Raw genomic sequence first — 24,310 nt, forward strand, 5'->3', positions numbered from 1 at the left:
TGTCCTCCAACTACAGAAAAAGAACGGAGCCATGGAGACGGATGACTTCCGAGCCTGCCTCATCTCCATGGGCTACGATCTGGTAATGTGCTTTCAATGTTCAAGAAGAAATAGAGTTGAAGAAGAAATAGAATTAAAGAATAAATAGAGTTGAAGAAGAAATAGAATTAAAGAATAAATAGAGTTGAAAAAGAAATAGAATTAAAGAATAAACAGAGTTGAAGAAGAAATAGTCATCTCCATGGGCTACGATCTGGTAATGTGCTTTCAATGTTCAAGAAGAAATAGAGTTGAAGAAGAAATAGAATTAAAGAATAAATAGAGTTGAAGAAGAAATAGAATTGAAGAATAAATAGAGTTGAAAAAGAAATAGAATTGAAGAATAAATAGAGTTGAAGAAGAAATAGAATTAAAGAATAAACAGAGTTGAAGAAGAAATAGTCATCTCCATGGGCTACGATCTGGTAATGTGCTTTCTATGTCGAAGAATAAATAGTCTTCCAAAGCCTAGTTTGTCATCGGTTTGCCCATTCAGGGCGAGGTGGAGTTTGCCCGCATAATGATCCTGGTGGACCCCAACGGGACCGGAATCGTCTCTTTCCAGTCTTTTATCGACTTCATGACCAGAGAAACTGCCGATACCGACACCGCGGATCAGGTTGTGGCATCCTTCCGCATCCTGGCTTCTGACAAGGTTGGTGTGAGGGTGAATTCGCACTTCTTCATAGTCTTGATCCTATCATCTTGTCTTGGCATTCCAGCCGTACATCCTGGTGGAGGAGCTGAGGAGAGAGCTTCCTCCCGAGCAAGCGGAGTATTGCATCATGAGGATGCCGCCATACACCGGCCATGGAGGGCCACCGGGGGCGCTAGACTACACCGCTTTCTCCACCGCTCTTTACGGAGAGAGCGACCTTTAATCCTCGCAGCGTGGTCCCTCCTGCCAGTTGTTGGTGTATGCCGTGCAGGGAAGCTTCAATTGTGTTGAAATGTGTGTGTTGATTTGTGAAAGAGAGGCTGAATTGACAGAATAGTTGAACAAGCATGCATTGTTTTAACCTGCCCTTGCAGTTACATTTGCAGCATTGGGTTGAAAAGTGACATGTCACAAAGTAAAACAATGACTGACAAATTGCCCCAACTCAAACAAAATATTACCCACAAGTTAAGAAAAGTAATGCATTGAATGTGACGTTTTCCTTTGTAACTGAAGAGCCCCTCGTATTTGAATAAAGTTATGTGCTGATGAAATATCTTTACCATGCATGTTACAAGCCTTTTCTTTATCACACTCATTCATCCGACCAATGGCCCCCAACGCAGCTGGAGGGGCCATATGTTACCTTTCTTTAGACCCCAAAGTATTTAAGGAGCAACAATGAAATAAATGGTATTGAAATCAAGTCTGTACTGTCTGTGTGCTTCTTGTCCCTGGAGTCAATGATGTGACCTATCAAACATTTGACCACATCAACAGTTGCATATAAGAGCAAACATGTAAGGGATCATACTGCTCAACAAGAATAATGATGCTGTTCAAATGTAAATACTGTGTAGCTACATTGATCTGTTTTCTTCAAACATTTGACCACATCAACAGTTGCATATAAGAGCAAACATGTAAGGGATCATACTGCTCAACAAGAATAATGATGCTGTTGAAATGTAAATGCTGTGTAGCTACATTGATCTGTTTTCTGACAATGCTTCATCCATTTAAACTTTGAATTTTACATTAGAGAAGTGCAACAAAGCGCCACCCGGAAGTCTACATTGATTGATTGATTGAAACTATTGTTAGAAGATTGCACAGTATAGTACAATTGACCACTAAATGTGAACACCCCAATAAGTTTAAGTCGGGGTCTACTTTTATCAATTCATGGTAAACCGATGCTTATAGACTTTATACACAGCAACATAGTTATATTGTAGTATTTGGTGTCATGGTCATTTGCTGCATGTTGAGTTTACGTTTACTTCATTTGTCAAATCCGAGTGACTACTTTTTCCCAGTTGCAGCGAATGCAGCGTTTTTTCCCGCCAATTCAGCGGCCTTCATGGCTTCCTTCTCAGATATGATTGCTGTGACTCCGCCCCCTTCAATGGCTCCCATGGACGCTGTCAAGCCGCTCCTCACTTTTACTCCACTTTCCTTCTTCCAACTCCTTCCTTGCAGCCTGAAACTTACTGGTCCTCCTCTTTTCTTCCAGCCTGCTTCAAAGTTACTTTTCTTCCTCAAACTCCTTCCAGTCAGCCTGGAAATTACCTTTCCTCTTCTTTCCTTCCTCTCACTCCTTCCAGCCATCTTGAAAGTTACTTTTCTTTTTCTTTCCTTCCTTGCAGCCTGCACGTCATGTCTGAGGGCGATGAGCAGTTCCACTTTTTACGAATGGTAAGTTAAGGGACAAGCGGTAGGAAATGAATGGATGGAAGCTGTGAGTGATAAAAGCTAACATTAGCTAATATGAAGTAGAAGGTAGCTAGCATGTTGAAATGGTCATTAGTAGTGTTTTTAAGTCGACTTTTCACGCATTAGTCGTAAAAGCAGGAGATATTTTCTGAAATATGTCAAGTGTTTGCCAACATGGAAGTGTTTATTTAGAGTCTGTGATTGGCACTTGTGGGCCACCGTACACCAGGAGGGCAACACACGTGTCACACATCACTTTCTAACAATAAAAGCAGGCTATTTTGCACCTTTTGCAATCCATCTTCATGTCCACACCAGGTCAAATTCCATCCAAATGCTTGATCTGCTCTTGCTGAAAATGTCAACAAAGTTCTTCTGATTCTGATTCTTTGGATGAACGGTGGATTTTTATTGTCTCTTATGTTAATTTGTAAAGCAAGACTGGTTTTGATTGGAAATGTTTTCAAAGTGATTTAAGGTTCTTGCAGTAGCTTGAGAATATGAACACGCACAATTGGATTTTCAGTTTAAATTTCAAAGAAGCCCTTCTTGCTCTTATAATAAATATTCACAATTCCTGCATTTGCGTACAACACAACATTGGCCAGACACTTTAATGTTTCTAAATGCCATACCACAAATGTTTTTAAGATCATTTAATGCAGTGGTGTGATTATTTGGGAAGATAACTATTTGATTCCATTCAAACCAATTCTTGCAATGTATTATTTGGTATAATAACTATAGTCAAACCTTCTCAAAACAGGTTACAGGTTAGAACAACTTTTGGTGGCCTACAAACCTATCTTTAAAAATGATTTCTTATTTAAAAGATAAAATAATAATAATAAAAAAATACATATATATAGTTTTTTTTTATTTGATTTTGAAATGTCTTTGAATTGGGATGAACAAGAATTAAATTAGATTTTTTTCCCACAGCCCTAATTGAAAGTAATATTTGTGAACTCCCAACAAAATCCAAAGAGGGCATTCCCCATCGCTTATTAAAAGTGACAGATTGAAAGTGTACTGTAAGTGTTACTGTCTGCCTCCCCACATGTACTCTACATAAACAGAGAGAGCCCTCCAGGACTGCACTATCAGTGTGTTTGACTGCTCGCAGGCTGCTGCTGCTGCTGACATGCAAGAGTGGAGAGCAGCTTAAATTAGGGTGTCTTCCACATATGGAGCAGCTGGAGGTGTCTGTGGTCCTGAGCTGGAATGTTCCTTAAATACATGGCTGATAGAGGCCTGACTCCATTGATGCATGAAGATAAGATAGAGCGAGACACGTATGGTCCTCTGGTCATTCTCACAACACGCGTGTGATCTGTCTTCTCCGGTCAGGGGGACGAGGTGGTCCTGCAGAGCACCTTCACCTCCCAGGAGGAACACCTGAAGCTCTGTCTGGCTGCTGAGGGCTTTGGCTGCAGGCTGTGCAGGCTTGAGGTCACCTCCAACTGCAAGGTGACCTTCCTCACACGTACCTTTCCATGGCAGCCAGCTTTCTAAGGCGCTGACTGCACTCTTTTGCAAGTGGCAGGCTGGCACTGTGTCCACCAGGGGGCCTATCGGGGGATTGCTATGTTATGCTGTGATGGATCAACTATAGTTTTAGTCCTAATTCATTTTTACTTTGCCAATTTCCAGTCCAATTGCATTTGATAGCGTATTAAGTAATACTTGATGTTGAAGGTCTTTTGCATTTTGCACACATAGTAGTTGTAGTAGTACTAGTAGTTATAGTAGTACTAATAGTAGTAGCAGTAGTACTAGTAGTACGGAAATAAACACAGGTCTGGCTACAACAATAACAGGTTGCATAATTCTCTGAGGACTGGACTTCTAAGTCATATTATAATTATTTTTTACATGTAAACACTTTGTTAGATAGAGATGGATAGATAGGTCTTTATTGTCATTGCACAAGTACAAGGAAACTTAGTTTTCAGCACAAAGCCGTTCAAGATGAGACAAAGAAGCAGTGTAGAAGGTTACAGAACAAGAACGCTGATGGGTCGCCACAAGGCGCCCCATAAAAGATGGGAAAAAGGTAAAACGCTGGGGTAAGGTGGGTTGAAAAAATACGATCTAGACGGGGCTCCTAAGGGGGCCCAGTCTGGAGTGGGAAAAAAGCTCCACAGCAAAGCACATGTACATATTACAGCATACATCTCCAGATATCTAGCAACAAAGGGGAGGGAGTGCGGGGGCATGGTGGCAGGCTGCAGCTCTCAGGTGCTGACCATCCATTCATCACCCCTATGGGGTTTGTGTCGAGGGCATTGGATTCGGGGGGGTGGGGGGTATATGTTTAAAAAAAAAAAAAGCTGGCACAAGTGGCAAAAATGAATAAGAAAGTTGAGGACTGCTCATCAAAGACTTATTTGTAACATCCCACAAGTGAACAGGCTAATTGGTAAAAATGCCTTTTTTGACATTAGTTGCTGCCATTACATTCTAACTTCATGATTATTTGCAAAAAGAACAAAGTTTGTCAGTGTGAAGATAAAATATCTTGTCTTTGCAGTCTATTCTACTGAATATAAGTTCAAAAGGATTTGTTGTTTTCTCTTTTTATTTACCATCTACACGACTTCACTGCTTTTGTGCTTTGTATTACTTCTTCTATTTCTTTTTCATTTTCTTGTTCTTGTTCTTTTTCATCTTCTTTTCTTTCTCCACATCCTTGTTGTTCTTCTTCTTCTTCTTCGTCTTCTTCTTTTTCTCATTCTTGTTCTCGTTCTTTTTCATCTTCATTTTTTTTACCCAATTTAAAAAAAAAAAAGAAATGGAAATATTCTTCCGGAAGTTAGTTTTGCTGTATATTGGCAAGCTTAAATAAGTCAGGAAATGTACCAAAATTTATGGATATGGATCAATATAAAAAATTACTGTTGTGATATAGTTTTCCACCATATGGGCCCCTCCTAAGTTGTTATATGTGCATGTGTTAATTGTATCTATTTACATATGACACTAAGTTGGTATATGTGCATGTGTTAATTGTATCTATTTACATATGACACTAAGTTGGTATATGTGCATGTGTTAATTGTATCTATTTACATATGGCACTAAGTTGTTATATGTGCATGTGTTAATTGTATCTATTTACATATGGCACTAAGTTGGTATATGTGCATGTGTTAATTGTATCTATTTACATATGGCACTAAGTTGTTATATGTGCATGTGTTAATTGTATCTATTTACATATGACACTAAGTTGTTATATGTGCATGTGTTAATTGTATCTATTTACATATGGCACTAAGTTGGTATATGTGCATGTGTTAATTGTATCTATTTACATATGGCACTAAGTTGGTATATGTGCATGTGTTAATTGTATCTATTTACATATGGCACTAAGTTGGTATATGTGCATGTGTTAATTGTATCTATTTACATATGGCACTAAGTTGGTATATGTGCATGTGTTAATTGTATCTATTTACATATGGCACTAAGTTGGTATATGTGCATGTGTTAATTGTATCTATTTACATATGGCACTAAGTTGTTATATGTGCATGTGTTAATTGTATCTATTTACATATGACACTAAGTTGTTATATGTGCATGTGTTAATTGTATCTATTTACATATGGCACTAAGTTGGTATATGTGCATGTGTTAATTGTATCTATTTACATATGGCACTAAGTTGGTATATGTGCATGTGTTAATTGTATCTATTTACATATGGCACTAAGTTGGTATATGTGCATGTGTTAATTGTATCTATTTACATATGGCACTAAGTTGGTATATGTGCATGTGTTAATTGTATCTATTTACATATGGCACTAAGTTGGTATATGTGCATGTGTTAATTGTATCTATTTACATATGGCACTAAGTTGTTATATGTGCATGTGTTAATTGTATCTATTTACATATGACACTAAGTTGTTATATGTGCATGTGTTAATTGTATCTATTTACATATGGCACTAAGTTGTTATATGTGCATGTGTTAATTGTATCTATTTACATATGGCACTAAGTTGGTATATGTGCATGTGTTAATTGTATCTATTTACATATGGCACTAAGTTGGTATATGTGCATGTGTTAATTGTATCTATTTACATATGACACTAAGTTGTTATATGTGCATGTGTTAATTGTATCTATTTACATATGACACTAAGTTGGTATATGTGCATGTGTTAATTGTATCTATTTACATATGGCACTAAGTTGGTATATGTGCATGTGTTAATTGTATCTATTTACATATGGCACTAAGTTGGTATATGTGCATGTGTTAATTGTATCTATTTACATATGGCACTAAGTTGGTATATGTGCATGTGTTAATTGTATCTATTTACATATGGCACTAAGTTGGTATATGTGCATGTGTTAATTGTATCTATTTACATATGGCACTAAGTTGTTATATGTGCATGTGTTAATTGTATCTATTTACATATGACACTAAGTTGTTATATGTGCATGTGTTAATTGTATCTATTTACATATGGCACTAAGTTGGTATATGTGCATGTGTTAATTGTATCTATTTACATATGGCACTAAGTTGGTATATGTGCATGTGTTAATTGTATCTATTTACATATGGCACTAAGTTGGTATATGTGCATGTGTTAATTGTATCTATTTACATATGGCACTAAGTTGGTATATGTGCATGTGTTAATTGTATCTATTTATATATGGCACTAAGTTGTTATATGTGCATGTGTTAATTGTATCTATTTACATATGGCACTAAGTTGGTATATGTGCATGTGTTAATTGTATCTATTTACATATGGCACTAAGTTGTTATATGTGCATGTGTTAATTGTATCTATTTACATATGGCACTAAGTTGGTATATGTGCATGTGTTAATTGTATCTATTTACATATGGCACTAAGTTGGTATATGTGCATGTGTTAATTGTATCTATTTACATATGACACTAAGTTGTTATATGTGCATGTGTTAATTGTATCTATTTACATATGACACTAAGTTGGTATATGTGCATGTGTTAATTGTATCTATTTACATATGGCACTAAGTTGGTATATGTGCATGTGTTAATTGTATCTATTTACATATGACACTAAGTTGTTATATGTGCATGTGTTAATTGTATCTATTTACATATGACACTAAGTTGGTATATGTGCATGTGTTAATTGTATCTATTTACATATGACACTAAGTTGTTATATGTGCATGTGTTAATTGTATCTATTTACATATGACACTAAGTTGGTATATGTGCATGTGTTAATTGTATCTATTTACATATGACACTAAGTTGGTATATGTGCATGTGTTAATTGTATCTATTTACATATGGCACTAAGTTGGTATATGTGCATGTGTTAATTGTATCTATTTACATATGACACTAAGTTGGTATATGTGCATGTGTTAATTGTATCTATTTACATATGGCACTAAGTTGGTATATGTGCATGTGTTAATTGTATCTATTTACATATGACACTAAGTTGTTATATGTGCATGTGTTAATTGTATCTATTTACATATGACACTAAGTTGGTATATGTGCATGTGTTAATTGTATCTATTTACATATGGCACTAAGTTGGTATATGTGCATGTGTTAATTGTATCTATTTACATATGGCACTAAGTTGGTATATGTGCATGTGTTAATTGTATCTATTTACATATGGCACTAAGTTGGTATATGTGCATGTGTTAATTGTATCTATTTACATATGGCACTAAGTTGGTATATGTGCATGTGTTAATTGTATCTATTTACATATGGCACTAAGTTGGTATATGTGCATGTGTTAATTGTATCTATTTACATATGGCACTAAGTTGGTATATGTGCATGTGTTAATTGTATCTATTTACATATGACACTAAGTTGGTATATGTGCATGTGTTAATTGTATCTATTTACATATGGCACTAAGTTGGTATATGTGCATGTGTTAATTGTATCTATTTACATATGGCACTAAGTTGGTATATGTGCATGTGTTAATTGTATCTATTTACATATGGCACTAAGTTGGTATATGTGCATGTGTTAATTGTATCTATTTACATATGGCACTAAGTTGTTATATGTGCATGTGTTAATTGTATCTATTTACATATGGCACTAAGTTGGTATATGTGCATGTGTTAATTGTATCTATTTACATATGACACTAAGTTGTTATATGTGCATGTGTTAATTGTATCTATTTACATATGACACTAAGTTGGTATATGTGCATGTGTTAATTGTATCTATTTACATATGGCACTAAGTTGGTATATGTGCATGTGTTAATTGTATCTATTTACATATGGCACTAAGTTGGTATATGTGCATGTGTTAATTGTATCTATTTACATATGGCACTAAGTTGGTATATGTGCATGTGTTAATTGTATCTATTTACATATGGCACTAAGTTGGTATATGTGCATGTGTTAATTGTATCTATTTACATATGGCACTAAGTTGGTATATGTGCATGTGTTAATTGTATCTATTTACATATGGCACTAAGTTGGTATATGTGCATGTGTTAATTGTATCTATTTACATATGGCACTAAGTTGGTATATGTGCATGTGTTAATTGTATCTATTTACATATGGCACTAAGTTGGTATATGTGCATGTGTTAATTGTATCTATTTACATATGGCACTAAGTTGTTATATGTGCATGTGTTAATTGTATCTATTTACATATGGCACTAAGTTGGTATATGTGCATGTGTTAATTGTATCTATTTACATATGGCACTAAGTTGGTATATGTGCATGTGTTAATTGTATCTATTTACATATGACACTAAGTTGGTATATGTGCATGTGTTAATTGTATCTATTTACATATGGCACTAAGTTGTTATATGTGCATGTGTTAATTGTATCTATTTACATATGGCACTAAGTTGGTATATGTGCATGTGTTAATTGTATCTATTTACATATGGCACTAAGTTGGTATATGTGCATGTGTTAATTGTATCTATTTACATATGGCACTAAGTTGGTATATGTGCATGTGTTAATTGTATCTATTTACATATGGCACTAAGTTGGTATATGTGCATGTGTTAATTGTATCTATTTGCTCTTAAGTAAGGTTTTGTTCTCCTTCCGGCCGTCAGAATGTTCCAGCAGACTTGTCCGTGTGTGGCTTGGTTCTGGCTCGCTGTTTGTCTCTCCGGGCTCTGCAGGAGATGCTGACCCACAGCGAGAGCCTGGTTGCAGAGGTGGAACTGTCTTTGTTTTTAATCTCCTTTCATTTCACCACACTGCAAGTAGTTTGGTGCTGTTTATTGCTAATGGAAGGGCTGACGTATTGTAGCTCCAAATGATGTTAAAGGTGGTTTCTGCCCCTGTGCTGCACTTCTCCAACACAGGGCGCTGGTGGAAGCCATGGCACTCTTCTGTACGGCCAGGCGGTGTTGTTCCAGCACACGTACAGTGGCATGGTGAGTCACGCTGCAGGAATACATGGAGATATATACACGCAGCTGCTGTTCTTTGTGCTTCCAGTACCTCAGCTGCCTCCCCACATCCCAGTCCTCTGCTGACAAGCTGGCCTTTGATGTGGGCCTGCAGGAGGATGAAGCAGGTGGGGTTTGTTCTCTCCGAGCTGTCACTCAGAAACAGCTGTTGCATAACTTGGAGTGTGTCTCAGGTGAGGTCTGTTGGTGGACAGTCCATCCGGCCTCCAGGCAGAGGTCAGAGGGCGAGAAAGTGCGTGTTGGCGATGACCTCATACTGGTCAACGTGTCCTCAGAGAGATATTTGGTAAGTCATACTTGTATGCTAGCCCACAGCTAGCAGTTGCTTAAACCAGGGCTGTCCAACTCATTTTAGCCAAGGGGAAAATCCACTCCCAGGTGGGCCGGACTGGTAAACTCATGACATGACAACTTCAAAGTAAAGACAAATTCAGATGGTTTTCTTTGTTTTACTTTGGAAATTTGGTGGCGTTTCAAAACTCAACAAAGGAACTTAAGACTTGTCTAAGTTTCTATAAAGCCGATAAACTTGAAGTCACAGCCTACCTGGGATTGAAGATAATTTAGTCTTCAGGTATTAGTCATTTGCTTGTATTAATCCTGTGCTAACGCAACAAAGCACAGGAAACAAAACTATTCAAGAGGGTTGAGTTACACTCTGCATCCCCTATTCTCCTTTCTGACAGACTTCTTGGAGCAATGAGGATGCCAAAGTATGTTGTGTTCCAAGCTGAAGACATTTCAGCCACCTCTTGCTTAGCCCCGCTATAAACCATTTGCTTGCCAGCTAGAATTGCTATTGCGACATCCAGTGGACACGTTTAGAACAGCAGTTTATTTTATTAAACCATTTCAGCTCATTTGTATCTGGCGGGCCAGATAAATCCTGTTTGCGGGACTGATTAGTTTGACACCCCTGGCTTAAACTCGACAACAATTTGTATCCCATGATAAATACCACAACACAGCATCAAGTCATAACCACACTTTTGAGTTGAGATCTTCTTCATAAATAATGTACAAATAAAATAACATAAATAGTTGATCTATTCTGTGTGTTTGTCAAAGTCGCTCTCATATTAGGCCCTTTTCCACCAAAACGATTGGTTCCTGGATTCTCTGGTCCAAATCTTTATTTATGTTCATTCTGATTTTAAATAAATTCATAATTTTTGAAAATTGATAAATAAAAATAAATATATATATTTTTTGGCAATGTTTTTTAAGACACAATATTTGGAATAAAACATTAAACAACTATTGTTGATATTATTGTTATTAAAACTGTTGCTTTTATGAACTCTTGGTTCTCCTTATTTTAGTATTATTTAGTAGGGAGGTAAAAAAAGTTTTTTTAATGAATCGCTTTTCTTACATGTAACAATTCTTTATCCATTCGAAAATTGAATTACGAAAAAACAATATAATTTGATAAAATCTGTCCTGTCCAGCCACTCGAACCAAGCATATAGTTGATGTAGATGATCTATATCTGCTGTACACATTTACTTTAGAAAAGTGCCATACTTCTTTTGTTGCTTTGTATGTATTTGACTTTATTAAATGTTTGGCTAGAATTTTATGCAACAAAACCGGTTTTATTTTAAGCAATATAGAAATGTTTCAGTGCTGTTTATCTATTTTATGGAGTAATGTGACACAATGTTGTTAAAAAAGTATTGATTTTGAATCGATTCTGAACCGAATCGTTGCCCCCAAAAATGGAAATGGATTGTGTGGTGCCCAAAGACTCACAGTCCTACTGTTTGTATTGGATTGGATTATCTTCCCAATTGCTTTGCAAATGTATATCCCAAGTATTGGAAAGCTTTGATTAGGTTGGAGTTGGGGTTGTTTTATTTTATTTTATTAGATCCATTAAAGGCAGCACGGTGGTACAGGGGATAGTGCTGGTACCTCAGAAAAAGAAGGGTTTGATCCCTGAGCTCAGGGTCTTTCTGTGTGGAGTTAGCATGTTCTCCCCGTGACTGCGTGGGTTCTCTCCGGGTTCCTCCCACCTCCAAAGACATGCACCTGGGCATAGGCCCCTCCCACCTCCAAAGACATGCACCTGGGGATAGGCCCCGCCCACCTCCACCAGGTTGACTCCAAAATGTTTCACATTGTTTTACATATTAAAAATGTTTTACAAACTCCCAAAAAAGTTTCACAAAGGCAAAATTGTTTTACAAACGCCGAACAATGTTTGGCCCATCACTTTCTCAGTCAGCCTTAAATGGACTGGGCAGCGCCACCTGTGGTTGAAACCTGCAAACTACAGTTCCTGTTCATGAGAAACCAAACAAGTGGAAAAACTTTGGCAAAAGTATTAATTTGAAGAAAATAGTTTTTCTACTGGTGAATCCTTTAGTGTGTTTTTGACTTTATGCAAAAAAAAATTGGGTTTGTGAAACGATTTTCTGAATTTGTGATACATTTTATAACATTTTGTGAAACATTTTTGAGTTTGTGAAACATTTTTTGTGGACATTTTTCTGTTTGTGAAACAATTTTCAGAGTTTGTGAACATTCTTTTTTTTGAGTTTGTGAAACATTTTTTTGAGTTGGAGGAGTTTTGTCAGTAATTTCACTCCATAAGAATGTATTCTGAATGGAAATGCACCACAAGAACAGGAATCCAATGGAATGGTGTAGTAGCCACAGATTCCCGCCTCTAATATGTTGTAGAGTATATGCGGCAATAAGGTGGAAGACAAATGATAAGTTGTGTTAAAAGGGTTTGAAGGCGCAGGATTAAGTAGATGTTTGTCTGCCCAGCACCTGTCCTTTGGCCTGGCCTCTGACAACAGAAGCTTGAGTGACAGTCTGATGGTGGATGCAGCCTTCCGGCACTCTCTCTGGAGTGTTGCTCCTATCTGCTCTGCAACTGGACTCGCTCAAGGCAAGCATTCCCCTGATGGCTCTCCTGCCCTCTTGCACGTGTTAGTGGCTTTTTCAAAGTGGCTCTTTTGTGAACATGCAGGCCAAGAGCGTGAAGCTTTTTAATGTCCATCCGCGTGACTAACGGCTGCTCTTTGTGTGAAAGCTGTGGCTGTCAGGAGTGTTGATCCTTGATGCATATTTGACTGCTTCTTGCAGGATACCTGAGGGGCGGCGACACGGTGCGACTCCTGCACAGCCCCAGCGATGCGTGTCTGACTACTCCCTCTGCGGAGCAAAGGTCAGATGCAAGAACTAGCCCCCTTCCTCACGCCGGCCTGACAAAAGGCACGTCTTTCTTCATCTAGGACAATGCAATATGAGAGCGGATCAGTCTGCAGACATGCCCGCTCCCTCTGGAGGTTGGAGATGCTGCGCCTTGTGTGAGTAGCCATCAAATGTTACATCTGATTGGAGCAGGTGATTGATTTTATCGCTCCACAACTCAATGTTTCCTTTCATTGCGTCCCGCTCCTATTTTTTGTGCTCAGGTGGAGTGGAGGACATGTAAGCTGGGGACAAGCCTTCCGACTGTGCCACGTGACTAGCGGACGCTACCTTGGCCTGACAGATGAGCGAGGCCTCCATCTGCTTGATCGAGACCAGGCCCACATCACCACCACGTCCTTCTGCTTCCGCTCTGCCAAGGTGGGAATGAAGTCCCACGTCGCTGAGGGCGCTGCATTAGTGAAACATACTCTGTTTTTATGAAGACATTTACCATTTACCATTACTCCGTCTTTAGGACCAGCTTTGGGACACTGGAGCAAAGACACATGTGGACGGGATGGGATCCCCGGAGATCAAATACGGAGACTCGGTTTGCTACCTTCAGCATGTCGACTCTGGTCTGTGGCTGACCTACCAAGCAACGGACAGCAAATCAGCATGCGTGGGAGGAGCTCAGCGGAAGGTAAACCTGCACTATTAGACTTCTGCTCCGGTACTCTCGTCCCACCATAAATCACACACTATATACTCCGTCTGTGCACTTTGGGCTTTTGTCATGGACACAAAAGGTTGTGCAGTAAAGGACATCGTTTTTGGGGACGGCGTGGCACGATGGCGAGAGTGGCCGTGCCAGCAACCTCAGGGTTCCTGGTTCAATCCCCACCTTCTACCAACCTCATCACGTCCATTGTGTCCTTGAGCAAGACACTTCACCCTCGATCCTGATGGGTGGTCGTTAGGGCCTTGCATGGCAGCTCCCGCCATCAGTGTGTGAATGGGTGAATGTGGAAATAATGTCAAAGCGCTTTGAGTTCCTTAAAAAGGTAGACAAAGCGCTATACAAGTACAACCCATTTACCAATTTGTGTGAAGCAATTCAAAAATCCCAAACCACAATAGTGTCTAATGGATTGAATACCTTATTAATATTATTTTATATTCTGATGTTTTTTTTTTTATATACTGTACATATTTTTTTATTACATTTGACAAATAGCCTCTAAAATGTAAAAAAGTGTTTTGTCCCACACCAAACAAGATTGACAAACACATTTCGGGAGAATATCCTCACAGTAACACAACATAAACGCAACACAACAAATACCCAGAATCCTTTGTATCCGTGAAAAATCCTGAATATATTTTACACCCCCGCGCCCCCCAACCCCGCCCACCTTACCGACGCACGGGGGGGGGGGGGTTTATAAAATAGTCAAGAATTGTCATGTATACAAAGGATTCTGGGTATTTGTTGTGTTGCATTTATGTTACTGGGAGGATGTTCTCCCGAAATGTGTCTGTCGTTCTTAATTGGTGTGGCTTCAAAGCGTGGCGCATATTACTAAGAGTGTTAAAATTGTTTATATCACAACCATTAGTGTACTCTGTGTCACCTAGTATGCTTTGCAGTCGTGTGCGTGTTGCTGCAGAAGCCACACACACAACATGATGCTGGACTGACAAGCAGATCGTGTATGATGTTGAAGGCGACAAAGCCAATGACTTCATAGCACGCACCAATATTTAATATCTGGGTGACTGCCGGCAGTCATTCAAGAGAATAATAGCGTCTCCTATTGAATTATTCGCTTTGTGACACGGGTCTTACGTGGCACTTTGAATGGCAAAGGATACCGAACCCAGAACCATGTATATCAAATGTCTCCAGATGGTTCAACCGCCCGAATCTAATTAAAATCTATTTTTTCGTCATGTCAACCGCCCGACCCGCGGTTTACCCACGGACTCCGCGGATGAGACCGCAAACCGCGCATCTCTAGTGTGTATATATATATGTATGTGTATATATATGTATGTATATATATGTATGTATACATGTGTGTATATGTATATATGTATGTATGTATATATATGTATGTATGTATACATGTGTGTATATATATGTATGTATGTATGTATATATATGTGTATATGTATGTATGTATGTATGTATATATATGTGTATATATATGTATGTATGTATATATATGTATATATATATATATGTATGTATGTATATATATGTATATATATGTATGTATGTATATATATGTATATATATATATGCATGTATATGTATGTATGTATGTATATATATATATGCATGTATATGTATGTATGTATGTATATATATATATGCATGTATATGTATGTATGTATGTATATATATATATATATGTATATATATATATATATATATATATATATATATATATATATATATGCGCATCCATATATACACACACATAAATCTGTCTTTCTCTTGAGAAACCTATTATCTACTCTCCTCGCTTAAGTTGCATTTCTAGCAGTGTGGGTGAGATGTCTTGCTTGAGGACACAACTGCAGTGACTGGAATGGCAAAAGCTGTATTCTAACTAGGAACCCCTAAGTTTCTGGTCGGACGCTCGATAATCTGAGCTGTGTCGCCACCAAAGTGTCTTTTGGTCCCTTAAGAGTGGCTGGAAAGGATCATAAATCCATTTTGTTATTATTAAAGCTTTGAAGAATAATTGCAAATGATGCTTTTCCAGGCTATCTTGCATAGCGAGGGTCATATGGATGACGGCTTGACGCTGTCTCGATCTCAGAGGGAAGAATCTCACACCGCCAGCCTCATCCGGAGCACCACTCTCCTCTTCAACACCTTTATCAGGTACTTTCCATCCATTACCGCCAGTCCAGCTTCATCCTTCATCCAAGCATGACATTCATCAGATTGGGATATATCATCTAGTAATGACTGTAGCAGAAATCCTATTGCCCAAGTTTTTATCCATTTTTTGGTTCTTAATCAACCCTTTTTTGAAGGAAACTTGATTTTTTGAGTGGACAAGCGAACCTTCCACTTCCACACATCACGTTGCCGATGGAGATGGTCACACGCAGCCTGCAGGATCTTATCGCCTTCTTCCAGCCGCCACCAGAGGGCCTGAACCACCAAGCCCAGCAGAACACCCGGACGGCCTTGAAGAGCCGTCAGAATATGTTTCAAGAAGAGGTTGGACATGAATGATATTCTGGGTGCGATGCAATAGTTGATAGCCTTGTTTTCAGGGAGTACTAGAGTTGGTGTTGGAGTGTATCGAGCCTTCTTTGCATCTTGCTGAGGCCGCAGCAAATGATGCCGCAGAAAAGTGGGAGCGCATGCTCAGCCTTTTTTATCAGCTTCTGGGTAGAACACATTTTGACATTTAGGTAGTTCATGTTTGATTTGTGCTTCAATTTCCATAGTAAAATCCCTTTTTTTCCAGCTTGTCTGATTCGGGAAAACCGTGCTAACTGTGCACATTTCTCTGCTTCCCTGGACTGGCTGATCAGCAGACTAGATGGGCTGGAGGCATCCTCTGGTTGGTTCCTTTCATTAGCAGGCCACTATGAAGGAGCACTTTTTCTCACAGCGGGCCTTGTCATGTGCAGGAGTGTTGGAGGTCTTGCACTGCGTCTTGGTGGAAAGCCCTGAAGCACTTCATGCCATCAAAGAGGAGCACATTCACGCCATCCTCTCTTTTCTCCACAAGCATGGATGCAACCACAAGGTATTTTTGTGGCACTTTCACCAAATGGACTGCTTTATGATCACACCTGTGGAGTGATTTTCATGAACAGCTTGCCTTGCAGGTGCTGCAGGTGCTGAGCTCCCTGTGTGTGTGTCACGGTGTTGCGGTGCGCTCCAATCAGAACCTCATCTGCGACAACCTGCTGCCGGAGAGAGACTTGCTGCTGCAAACACGGCTGCTTAATCGGGTCACCAGGTACTTGTGTGCATGGGCTCTTCAAAGGGAAAACTGTATTTATGGGAGCTCCGCCGATAGCCACCGCCCATTATTAGTAATCAAGGAGGCCGATGAGCGATATTTGGAGCCAATATTCATCTGCAGTAGAAGTTCTATAAACATGAATAGTATACGTCAGTAAACAGCTAGACAAGGCTCTAAGTTTATTTTCAAACATTATTTTTGATGAGACGGCGGACCAGTAGCGGTATGTTTAATGCAGCGCTAATGTAGTGTATGTAATGTAGTGGTTAAACATCAGGGGATTTCAAGCATCAACATTGCTTGTTAAAATATAGGAAATCTCATTAATAATGAGAAAAATTAACATAACATAAAATGTAGATTGTTACTCAAACTGCTTTTAGTACGACAGAATACAAGCTCAGCAGAAACAAAGTCTGAAGTCACTAGAGATTTTGGTCAAAACAAGTCTTTTCTGACACCAATCCCATATGTCTGGTTGGCAGCTTCACAATAATAGTGCTGCGCTTCACATCTGCTATAACCAATCCGATCATGCTATTTTATTATTTAGTCAGTGCTTTGTAATGGCAGCAGCGATATGAAGGAGGAAGATTGTCTTCTTTTTCGCAAGCACTGAGACGAGCTTTATTACTGCAGACTTGCCTGCCACTGCCCTCTGCAGCCCACATCCTGTAATTACACTTCACTACATAACATATTCTTTTATCCTTTGACGGTCTACCCCGCCTTCCGCCCGGATGTAGCTAAGAAAGGCTCCAGCACCCCTCGTGATCCCGAAAGGGACAAGCGGTTGAAAATGGATGGCTGGAATTTGTTCTGATTGATATTCCGCAATTACAGAATGTTTAACAGGCTGAATATGACATTATTAACAACAAGTGGGTATCCATCCATCCATCCATCATCTTCCGCTTATCCGAGGTCGGGTCGCGGGGGCAGCAGCCTAAGCAGGGAAGCCCAGACTTCCCTCTCCCCAGCCACTTCGTCTAGCTCTTCCCGGGGGATCCCGAGGCGTTCCCAGGCCAGCCGGGAGACATAGTCTTCCCAACGTGTCCTGGGTCTTCCCCGTGACCTCCTACCAGCTGGACGTGCCCTAAACACCTCCCTAGGGAGGCGTTCGGGTGGCATCCTGACCAGATGCCCGAACCACCTCATCACGTTGAGTTCCTCCCGGATGACAGAACTTCTCACCCTATCTCTAAGGGAGAGACCCGCCACACGGCGGAGGAAACTCATTTCAGCCGCTTGTACCCGTGATCTTATCCTTTAGGTCATGACCCAAGTGGGTAGAGAAAGTTAAAACATTGAGATGAATGTTTAGCTTGTACAAAATGTAAAGAACAGAATATCAGAAACATTTATTAAGGAAGAAAAAATATCACCTAACATCTTTGACAATCAAAGCGTGATCATAACAATCCACATTTTGTGTTATTAATGTGCGAAACTGCTATCTGAACATGGAGGTGTAGCTCCTCTCCTCTAAATGCAAGTGCTCCTAAAGCAGGAATGCAAATTTTGTCTTCCAACAATGTACACACCAACGCACTGCAGCTATTGTTTTAACTTCTTTCTACTAGCTTGTTTATATCCTTTTTGTTGTTTAGCTGTTTCAAAAAGCATATTGTTTACTGCTTGTCCCTTTCGGGGTCGCGGGGGGGGGGGCTGGAGGCACTCAGGCAGAAGGCTGGGTACACCCTGGACAAGTGGCCACCTCATCACAGGGCCAACACAGATAGACAACATTCACACACTAGGGACCATTTAGTGTTGCCAATCAACCTATCCCCAGGTGCATGTCTTTGGAGGTGGGAGGGGCCTATCCCCAGGTGCATGTCTTTGGAGGTGGGAGGGGCCTATCCCCAGGTGCATTTCTTCGGATGTGCAACTGTACTTATTAGAATTATTTGATACTTGTTCATATTGAAGGATGTTGTTTTCGACTCACTTATTCCGTGTGTCTAGCTGGTGTGTTACAGTATTTATTGTGTAGCTGCTGGCTCCTAGTAGCCTGTAATGTTTATTTTTACCTTACAAGACCAATTTTGTGTGCTTGTTGGAGGACATTTAGATGTGAGCTGCACAGCTTTGCACAAGACCGCTTATACTGCAGTTTTACACCATCCGATACTTGTTTTTTTGCTGATACTCTGACTTGTTTTTATCTTCCATTTGTTTAATGAACTTTGTAATCCATGTAAATAACTCAAGTCATTCATCCTGGCGAGCGCACACACATTTTCGGGACTAATGCAGATCCCAAATACACATCAGCAGATAGCAATAGGTAAGAAAAGTTGGTTTTGCATAATATTGTGAAACAAAACGCCAGATAATGTGTCCTAATAGGTGCCATTTTGGGGTCCTTATACGCACACCATAATAATACCGTGTGTTGATGCATAGTACGTCTGACTATGGTAGCCGTAATGCTCTGACAAACCATCAGGCTTCGTAGCTGACCAAAGTCGTAATAAAACATTTTGACAGATTTTTGAGCACCGTGTGTATCGTTGTATATTCCCAATGAAACATCAGCGTGTAGCGTCATTTTTTGAACAGGCGTCAACCTGCAGTCTCCACATATCTCTTATGTGTGACTGCTACCTACTGGTCACACTTATCATTACACCATGAACCAAATAATATTGATTTGGGGTCGGTAAGCACAACCACTATTAATACCTACATTAGGTGCAGCAAGTTAAAAGGTGCACTGTCGGTTTTGGAGGAAATGAAAGTATTTTAAGTGCTCATTATAGTCTGAGAAATATGGTGGTTGATTCTGAAATATGTCAAAATGATCAATCAGAATTGGATGGTATTTTCACTTTTACTTCTTTCAATTGTATTTGAATTATCCTCCCTGAATGTAATGGAAGACAATCTATATTTAATTTGGAATTTCACAAAGTCTGAGGTGAGGCACAGCGTGAAAATGCATTCTTGGAAAGATGATCAATTGTAGTGAAGTGAAGTGAAGTGAATTATATTTATATAGCGCTTTTCTCTAGTGACCTAAAGCGCTTTACATAGTGAAACTCAATATCTAAGTTACATTCAAACCAGTGTGGGTGGCACTGGGAGCAGGTGGGTAAAGTGTCTTGCCCAAGGACACAACGGCAGTGACTAGGATGGCGGAAGCGGGAATTGAACCTGCAACCCTCAAGTTGCTGGCACGGCCGCTCTACCAACCGAGCTAGTCCAGATGGACAGTTGTCAGTGTGTTTGGAACCAATTAAACAAATGAAAAAGTCAGCTCTCTCATCCAGATGTGAATTGTGTTTTTTCCAAATAACATTCCTGCTTTTTATTTGGAGGCCTAACACAAAAGGACACTTGGACAAAATGAATGGTTGGAGGTGGAATAGAACCATCTGCTTTGCTTCTTTGATTACGCTTCTCTGTGTCAGCCAGATGTTATTATTGTTGATTTTCTTTACAATTCTTTCCACCTGCTGCTCGGTCCATTCCCCAGCATCCTCCTCCTCCCCTTCTTGCCACGATCCCTCCCGAAGCCATTTTGCTGGCTGTCACCTCCACTTCTTGTTGAAACACATTTTCTCATTTGTATGTTTACTCCAATTCAGCTTTTTATTTCCTCTGCCTGTTGTCTGAATCATTGTCTGCCCTGAGAGCTTCTGCAGGAGCTGCCTTTTATTTTCAAGATGTGCATTTGTATTCATCACACACACATAGAAACGGATCAAATGATGCTTTCTGTCCAAAACACAGAACCCGCAAGTAACGAGTTCCAAGTGACTTAATTGTTGTGCTGTTACTGACGTCACGTCCCGCCCTTTAAATATGCGTGCTGGTCAAGCTCGCTCTGTTCTCAATGGGTACTAGGCGCCATTTAGCCTTTCTCCAAGAAAAAATGCCTTATGCTTTCGGCTGTACGAATCATTCAAGCCACGAAAAGGATAAACCTTTCTTCAGAGTTGGTCAAGAGGTAATTAAAGTGGGTGAAAGATTTGACAACAGGATGATGAAAAAGGCAGCTCACGCTCCAGTCCCAGAGAGCAGAGTTGAAGAACGCATGACTTTGAAGGTTGGTTGGATATACTTTTCACATTTATTATTTAAGTGTTATCTTGATATTATTTGTATTTCTTAAACACGTTTGCTACGAGTGTTTTTAAAAAAACAACAACTCGGCGAGTTGACATCTCTAGTTATATTTTGATAAACAATCATAAATTAATCTTTCAGCACGTACACAATGTTGACATCTCTAGTTATATTTTGATAAACAATCATAAATTAATCTTTCAGCACGTACACAATGTTGACATCTCTAGTTATATTTTGATAAACAATCATAAATTAATCTTTCAGCACGTACACAATGTTGACATCTCTAGTTATATTTTGATAAACAATCATAAATTAATCTTTCAGCACGTACACAATGTTGACATCTCTAGTTATATTTTGATAAACAATCATAAATTAATCTTTCAGCACGTACACAATGTTGACATCTCTAGTTATATTTTGATAAACAATCATAAATGAATCTTTCAGCACGTACACAATGTTGACATCTCTAGTTATATTTTGATAAACAATCATAAATTAATCTTTCAGCACGTACACAATGTTGACATCTCTAGTTATATTTTGATAAAAAGACAATACTCGTAAACTGCGTGCAAGAACAGCAAACATAGCAGTAGATGCAAAGTTAAATCATGAAATGCAACCTTGTAGGTTGCCTATTTATCCAGGAGCGTGTTTCTAGTAGCAATGTCCTTGACCCAGACACACACACAGAGGTTGTAGACCTCCATGCTCTTACAACTTGTCATCTGTTTTGTGCTGTAGAATGATGTCTGGAGCACAATATTTCCATATGTTTGGGAATGCCACTGATGTATAATTCTTGATGTCACTCCACAAATCTGGTTAAGTAAAGTATAAAGTATAGGGATCTATTACATTGCATAGTTAGATATTTTGCAGGAAGATTTAAGCCTCTTTTGTACTCAGATAGTTTGCACACTGCTTGCTGTACAAAAGCCATCTCGGCTTGGTTGACCACCACTGCTTCTCACTTCTGGGAAGAAGTCAAGTGACTGAATACAATCTATTGAAGGAACTTTATCCTTATACCAGCACACATTTGCACATATTGTCTATTGTCCAAAATATAGCGCACATTGACAAAAAGGCCTCTCTGCAAAAAAAAAAAGAGTTGTGATTTGGAATGTAGTGAGCTGAGTAAATATGGTCTTCTTCTTTTCAAAGTGTGAGGCCTAACGTCTTTCTGGCCCTGGGGGACGACTCGGCCCAGCCTCGGAGGTGGTACTACGAGCTGGTGGTGGATCAAGTCCTGCCCTTCCTCACGTCAGAGCCCACACACCTGCGAGTGGGCTGGGCTTCTACCCAGGGCTACCGGCCCCGGCCCACCGGAGGAGACGGCTGGGGCGCCAACGGGGTGGGAGATGACCTTAGCTCCTTTGGCTTCGATGGCCTTCACCTGTGGTCAGGTGAGATGAGATGAATCAGGACAGAGCAGAATAAGAATAACTGTTGACTCTGCATGAAGGCTGCGTGGCACGCAGAGTCACCTCCCCCTTCCCGCACCTGCTGACGGACCAGGATGTGGTCAGCTGCTGCCTGGACCTCAACGCCCCCTGCATCTCTTTCCGGGTCAACGGCCTCCCTGTGCAGGGCATGCTAGAGAACTTCTGTCTCCATGGACTTCTTCACCCGGTGGTCAGCTTCTCGCCTGGAGTCAAGTAAACTTTCCTTTGTCAATCTTGGTTATACTTAGAAACATCACATGTGCCCCGTAAAGAAGGCAGAGCTTATTATTGTTACTGATCCGTTTAAGGGTTCGGTTTCTGCTTGGAGGACAACACGGAGAGTTCAGATTCCTCCCGCCGCACGGTTTTATTCCGTGTTCTGAGGCTCTCCTTCCCAAAGTCAGGCTGAGAGTAGAGCCGTGTCATCAGTACATTTTGGATCAAGAAGATGGCAAACAAGAGCTCATCGGTCCTTCGGAGCCCATCAATCCCGTGACCTTCACTCCCTCGCCAGTGGACATCAGCGAGGTACAATTCTGTGGCCACATTTAAAACTTGGTATACAGTGGCACCTCCCTCAATTTATGAGCACAGTTCATTCCTCCGCTGGGCTTTTAACTCAAAACACTGAAATTGGCACACCTATTGAAATGAATTCAAACCAATTTAATCTGGGCCTGGCCCTCCCAAAACAGCTCCGTTTTAAAATGTAACTTGCCTTTGACAAGAGACTCCTTGGAATATTGTTTAAAATAACACTTCAGTAGTTTTATGAAATAATCTAATAGTGTGGTTCAGCATTTACTGTACCAGCAGAACAACCATCTCTGGGGCGGTAGAGCAGCATTGCCAGCAACTTCAGGGTTCCAGGTTCGATCCCTGCTTCCGCCATCCAAGTCACTGCCGTTGTGTCCTTGGGCAAGACACTTTACTCACCTGCTCCCAGTGCCACCCACACTGCTTTAAAAATGGAAGTTCGATATTGGCTTTGACTATGTAAAGCGCCTTGAGTCACTTGAGAAAAGCGCTATATAAATATGATTCACTTCACTTCACTCTGCAGACTCCGCCAAGAACAAGAGTTGATAATCATGACCTGAATGTTAACTAAGTACAAGCGATATTGTTATTATAAGTGAGGAACTACTTTTAGAGACACAACTGGCTTATGCAGCAGCGGCATGGCCTCTGAGTTGCTGAAAAGTACAATCTAGATTACAAATCATGCCACTCACAGGGCTGGTAGAAGGTTGTGGACACAAACCCAGAAGTTGCTCAACTTTGACATTCAACTTAGACCTAGGAATGACGAGAAAGACAAAAACGCTTGTTTTTTTTATTTTTTTTTGTTTACCTGCCGCAGGATTATGATTAATTCTTCATCTGAACGGGAAGATATAAACATCCCTTCAATTGGCTCCCCACTAACAGCAGACATTGTACAGTAAGTTGGTAGTTTGCATTTCTTGTTTAGCACTTCACAATACTGCTGCTTGCTCAGCTTTGAAAACTTGGAGCTCTTTCTCCATATATTCCAGCTAAGAAAGATAAGGTTCTGCATCATTATTTATCCAAAAAGTAGTTGTTGTCTCAAGTGGTCTGTCATGAGTTGTGCTTTTGTTGTTGCTGGAAACAGAGAACGTTGTGGTGCGCTGTGTGAAATTAATACGCCGCAGTTTGCATAAAATGAGCAAAATACATCAATATTACACGTTATTATGTT

General features: G+C 39.8%; 2 protein-coding genes across 2 annotated transcripts in view; both read left to right on the plus strand.

The window, feature by feature from the left end:
- Positions 1-1,403, plus strand: part of actn2b (actinin, alpha 2b) — a 58,894-nt gene extending 57,491 nt beyond the window's left edge. The window contains exons 19-21 of the mRNA XM_061910011.1: positions 17-82; positions 536-694; positions 762-1,403. Coding sequence (XP_061765995.1) covers positions 17-82; positions 536-694; positions 762-920 — 384 coding nt within the window. The 3' untranslated portion in view covers positions 921-1,403. The remainder of the gene's footprint in view (positions 1-16; positions 83-535; positions 695-761) is intronic.
- Positions 1,404-2,222: 819 nt separating this feature from the next.
- Positions 2,223-24,310, plus strand: part of LOC133558879 (ryanodine receptor 2-like) — a 261,295-nt gene continuing 239,207 nt past the window's right edge. Inside the window, exons 1-20 of the mRNA XM_061910016.1 lie at positions 2,223-2,395; positions 3,764-3,883; positions 9,540-9,644; positions 9,795-9,866; positions 9,931-10,009; positions 10,076-10,188; positions 12,681-12,804; positions 13,002-13,083; positions 13,151-13,225; positions 13,334-13,490; positions 13,588-13,755; positions 15,827-15,948; positions 16,104-16,293; positions 16,350-16,467; positions 16,547-16,642; positions 16,713-16,831; positions 16,914-17,047; positions 22,307-22,548; positions 22,608-22,800; positions 22,896-23,115. Of these exons, the coding sequence (XP_061766000.1) occupies positions 2,357-2,395; positions 3,764-3,883; positions 9,540-9,644; positions 9,795-9,866; positions 9,931-10,009; positions 10,076-10,188; positions 12,681-12,804; positions 13,002-13,083; positions 13,151-13,225; positions 13,334-13,490; positions 13,588-13,755; positions 15,827-15,948; positions 16,104-16,293; positions 16,350-16,467; positions 16,547-16,642; positions 16,713-16,831; positions 16,914-17,047; positions 22,307-22,548; positions 22,608-22,800; positions 22,896-23,115 (2,568 nt within the window). The 5' untranslated portion in view covers positions 2,223-2,356. The remainder of the gene's footprint in view (positions 2,396-3,763; positions 3,884-9,539; positions 9,645-9,794; positions 9,867-9,930; positions 10,010-10,075; positions 10,189-12,680; positions 12,805-13,001; positions 13,084-13,150; positions 13,226-13,333; positions 13,491-13,587; positions 13,756-15,826; positions 15,949-16,103; positions 16,294-16,349; positions 16,468-16,546; positions 16,643-16,712; positions 16,832-16,913; positions 17,048-22,306; positions 22,549-22,607; positions 22,801-22,895; positions 23,116-24,310) is intronic.

This window comes from Nerophis ophidion, linkage group LG09 (assembly GCF_033978795.1).
Source record: "Nerophis ophidion isolate RoL-2023_Sa linkage group LG09, RoL_Noph_v1.0, whole genome shotgun sequence".
Taxonomy (NCBI): domain Eukaryota; kingdom Metazoa; phylum Chordata; class Actinopteri; order Syngnathiformes; family Syngnathidae; genus Nerophis; species Nerophis ophidion.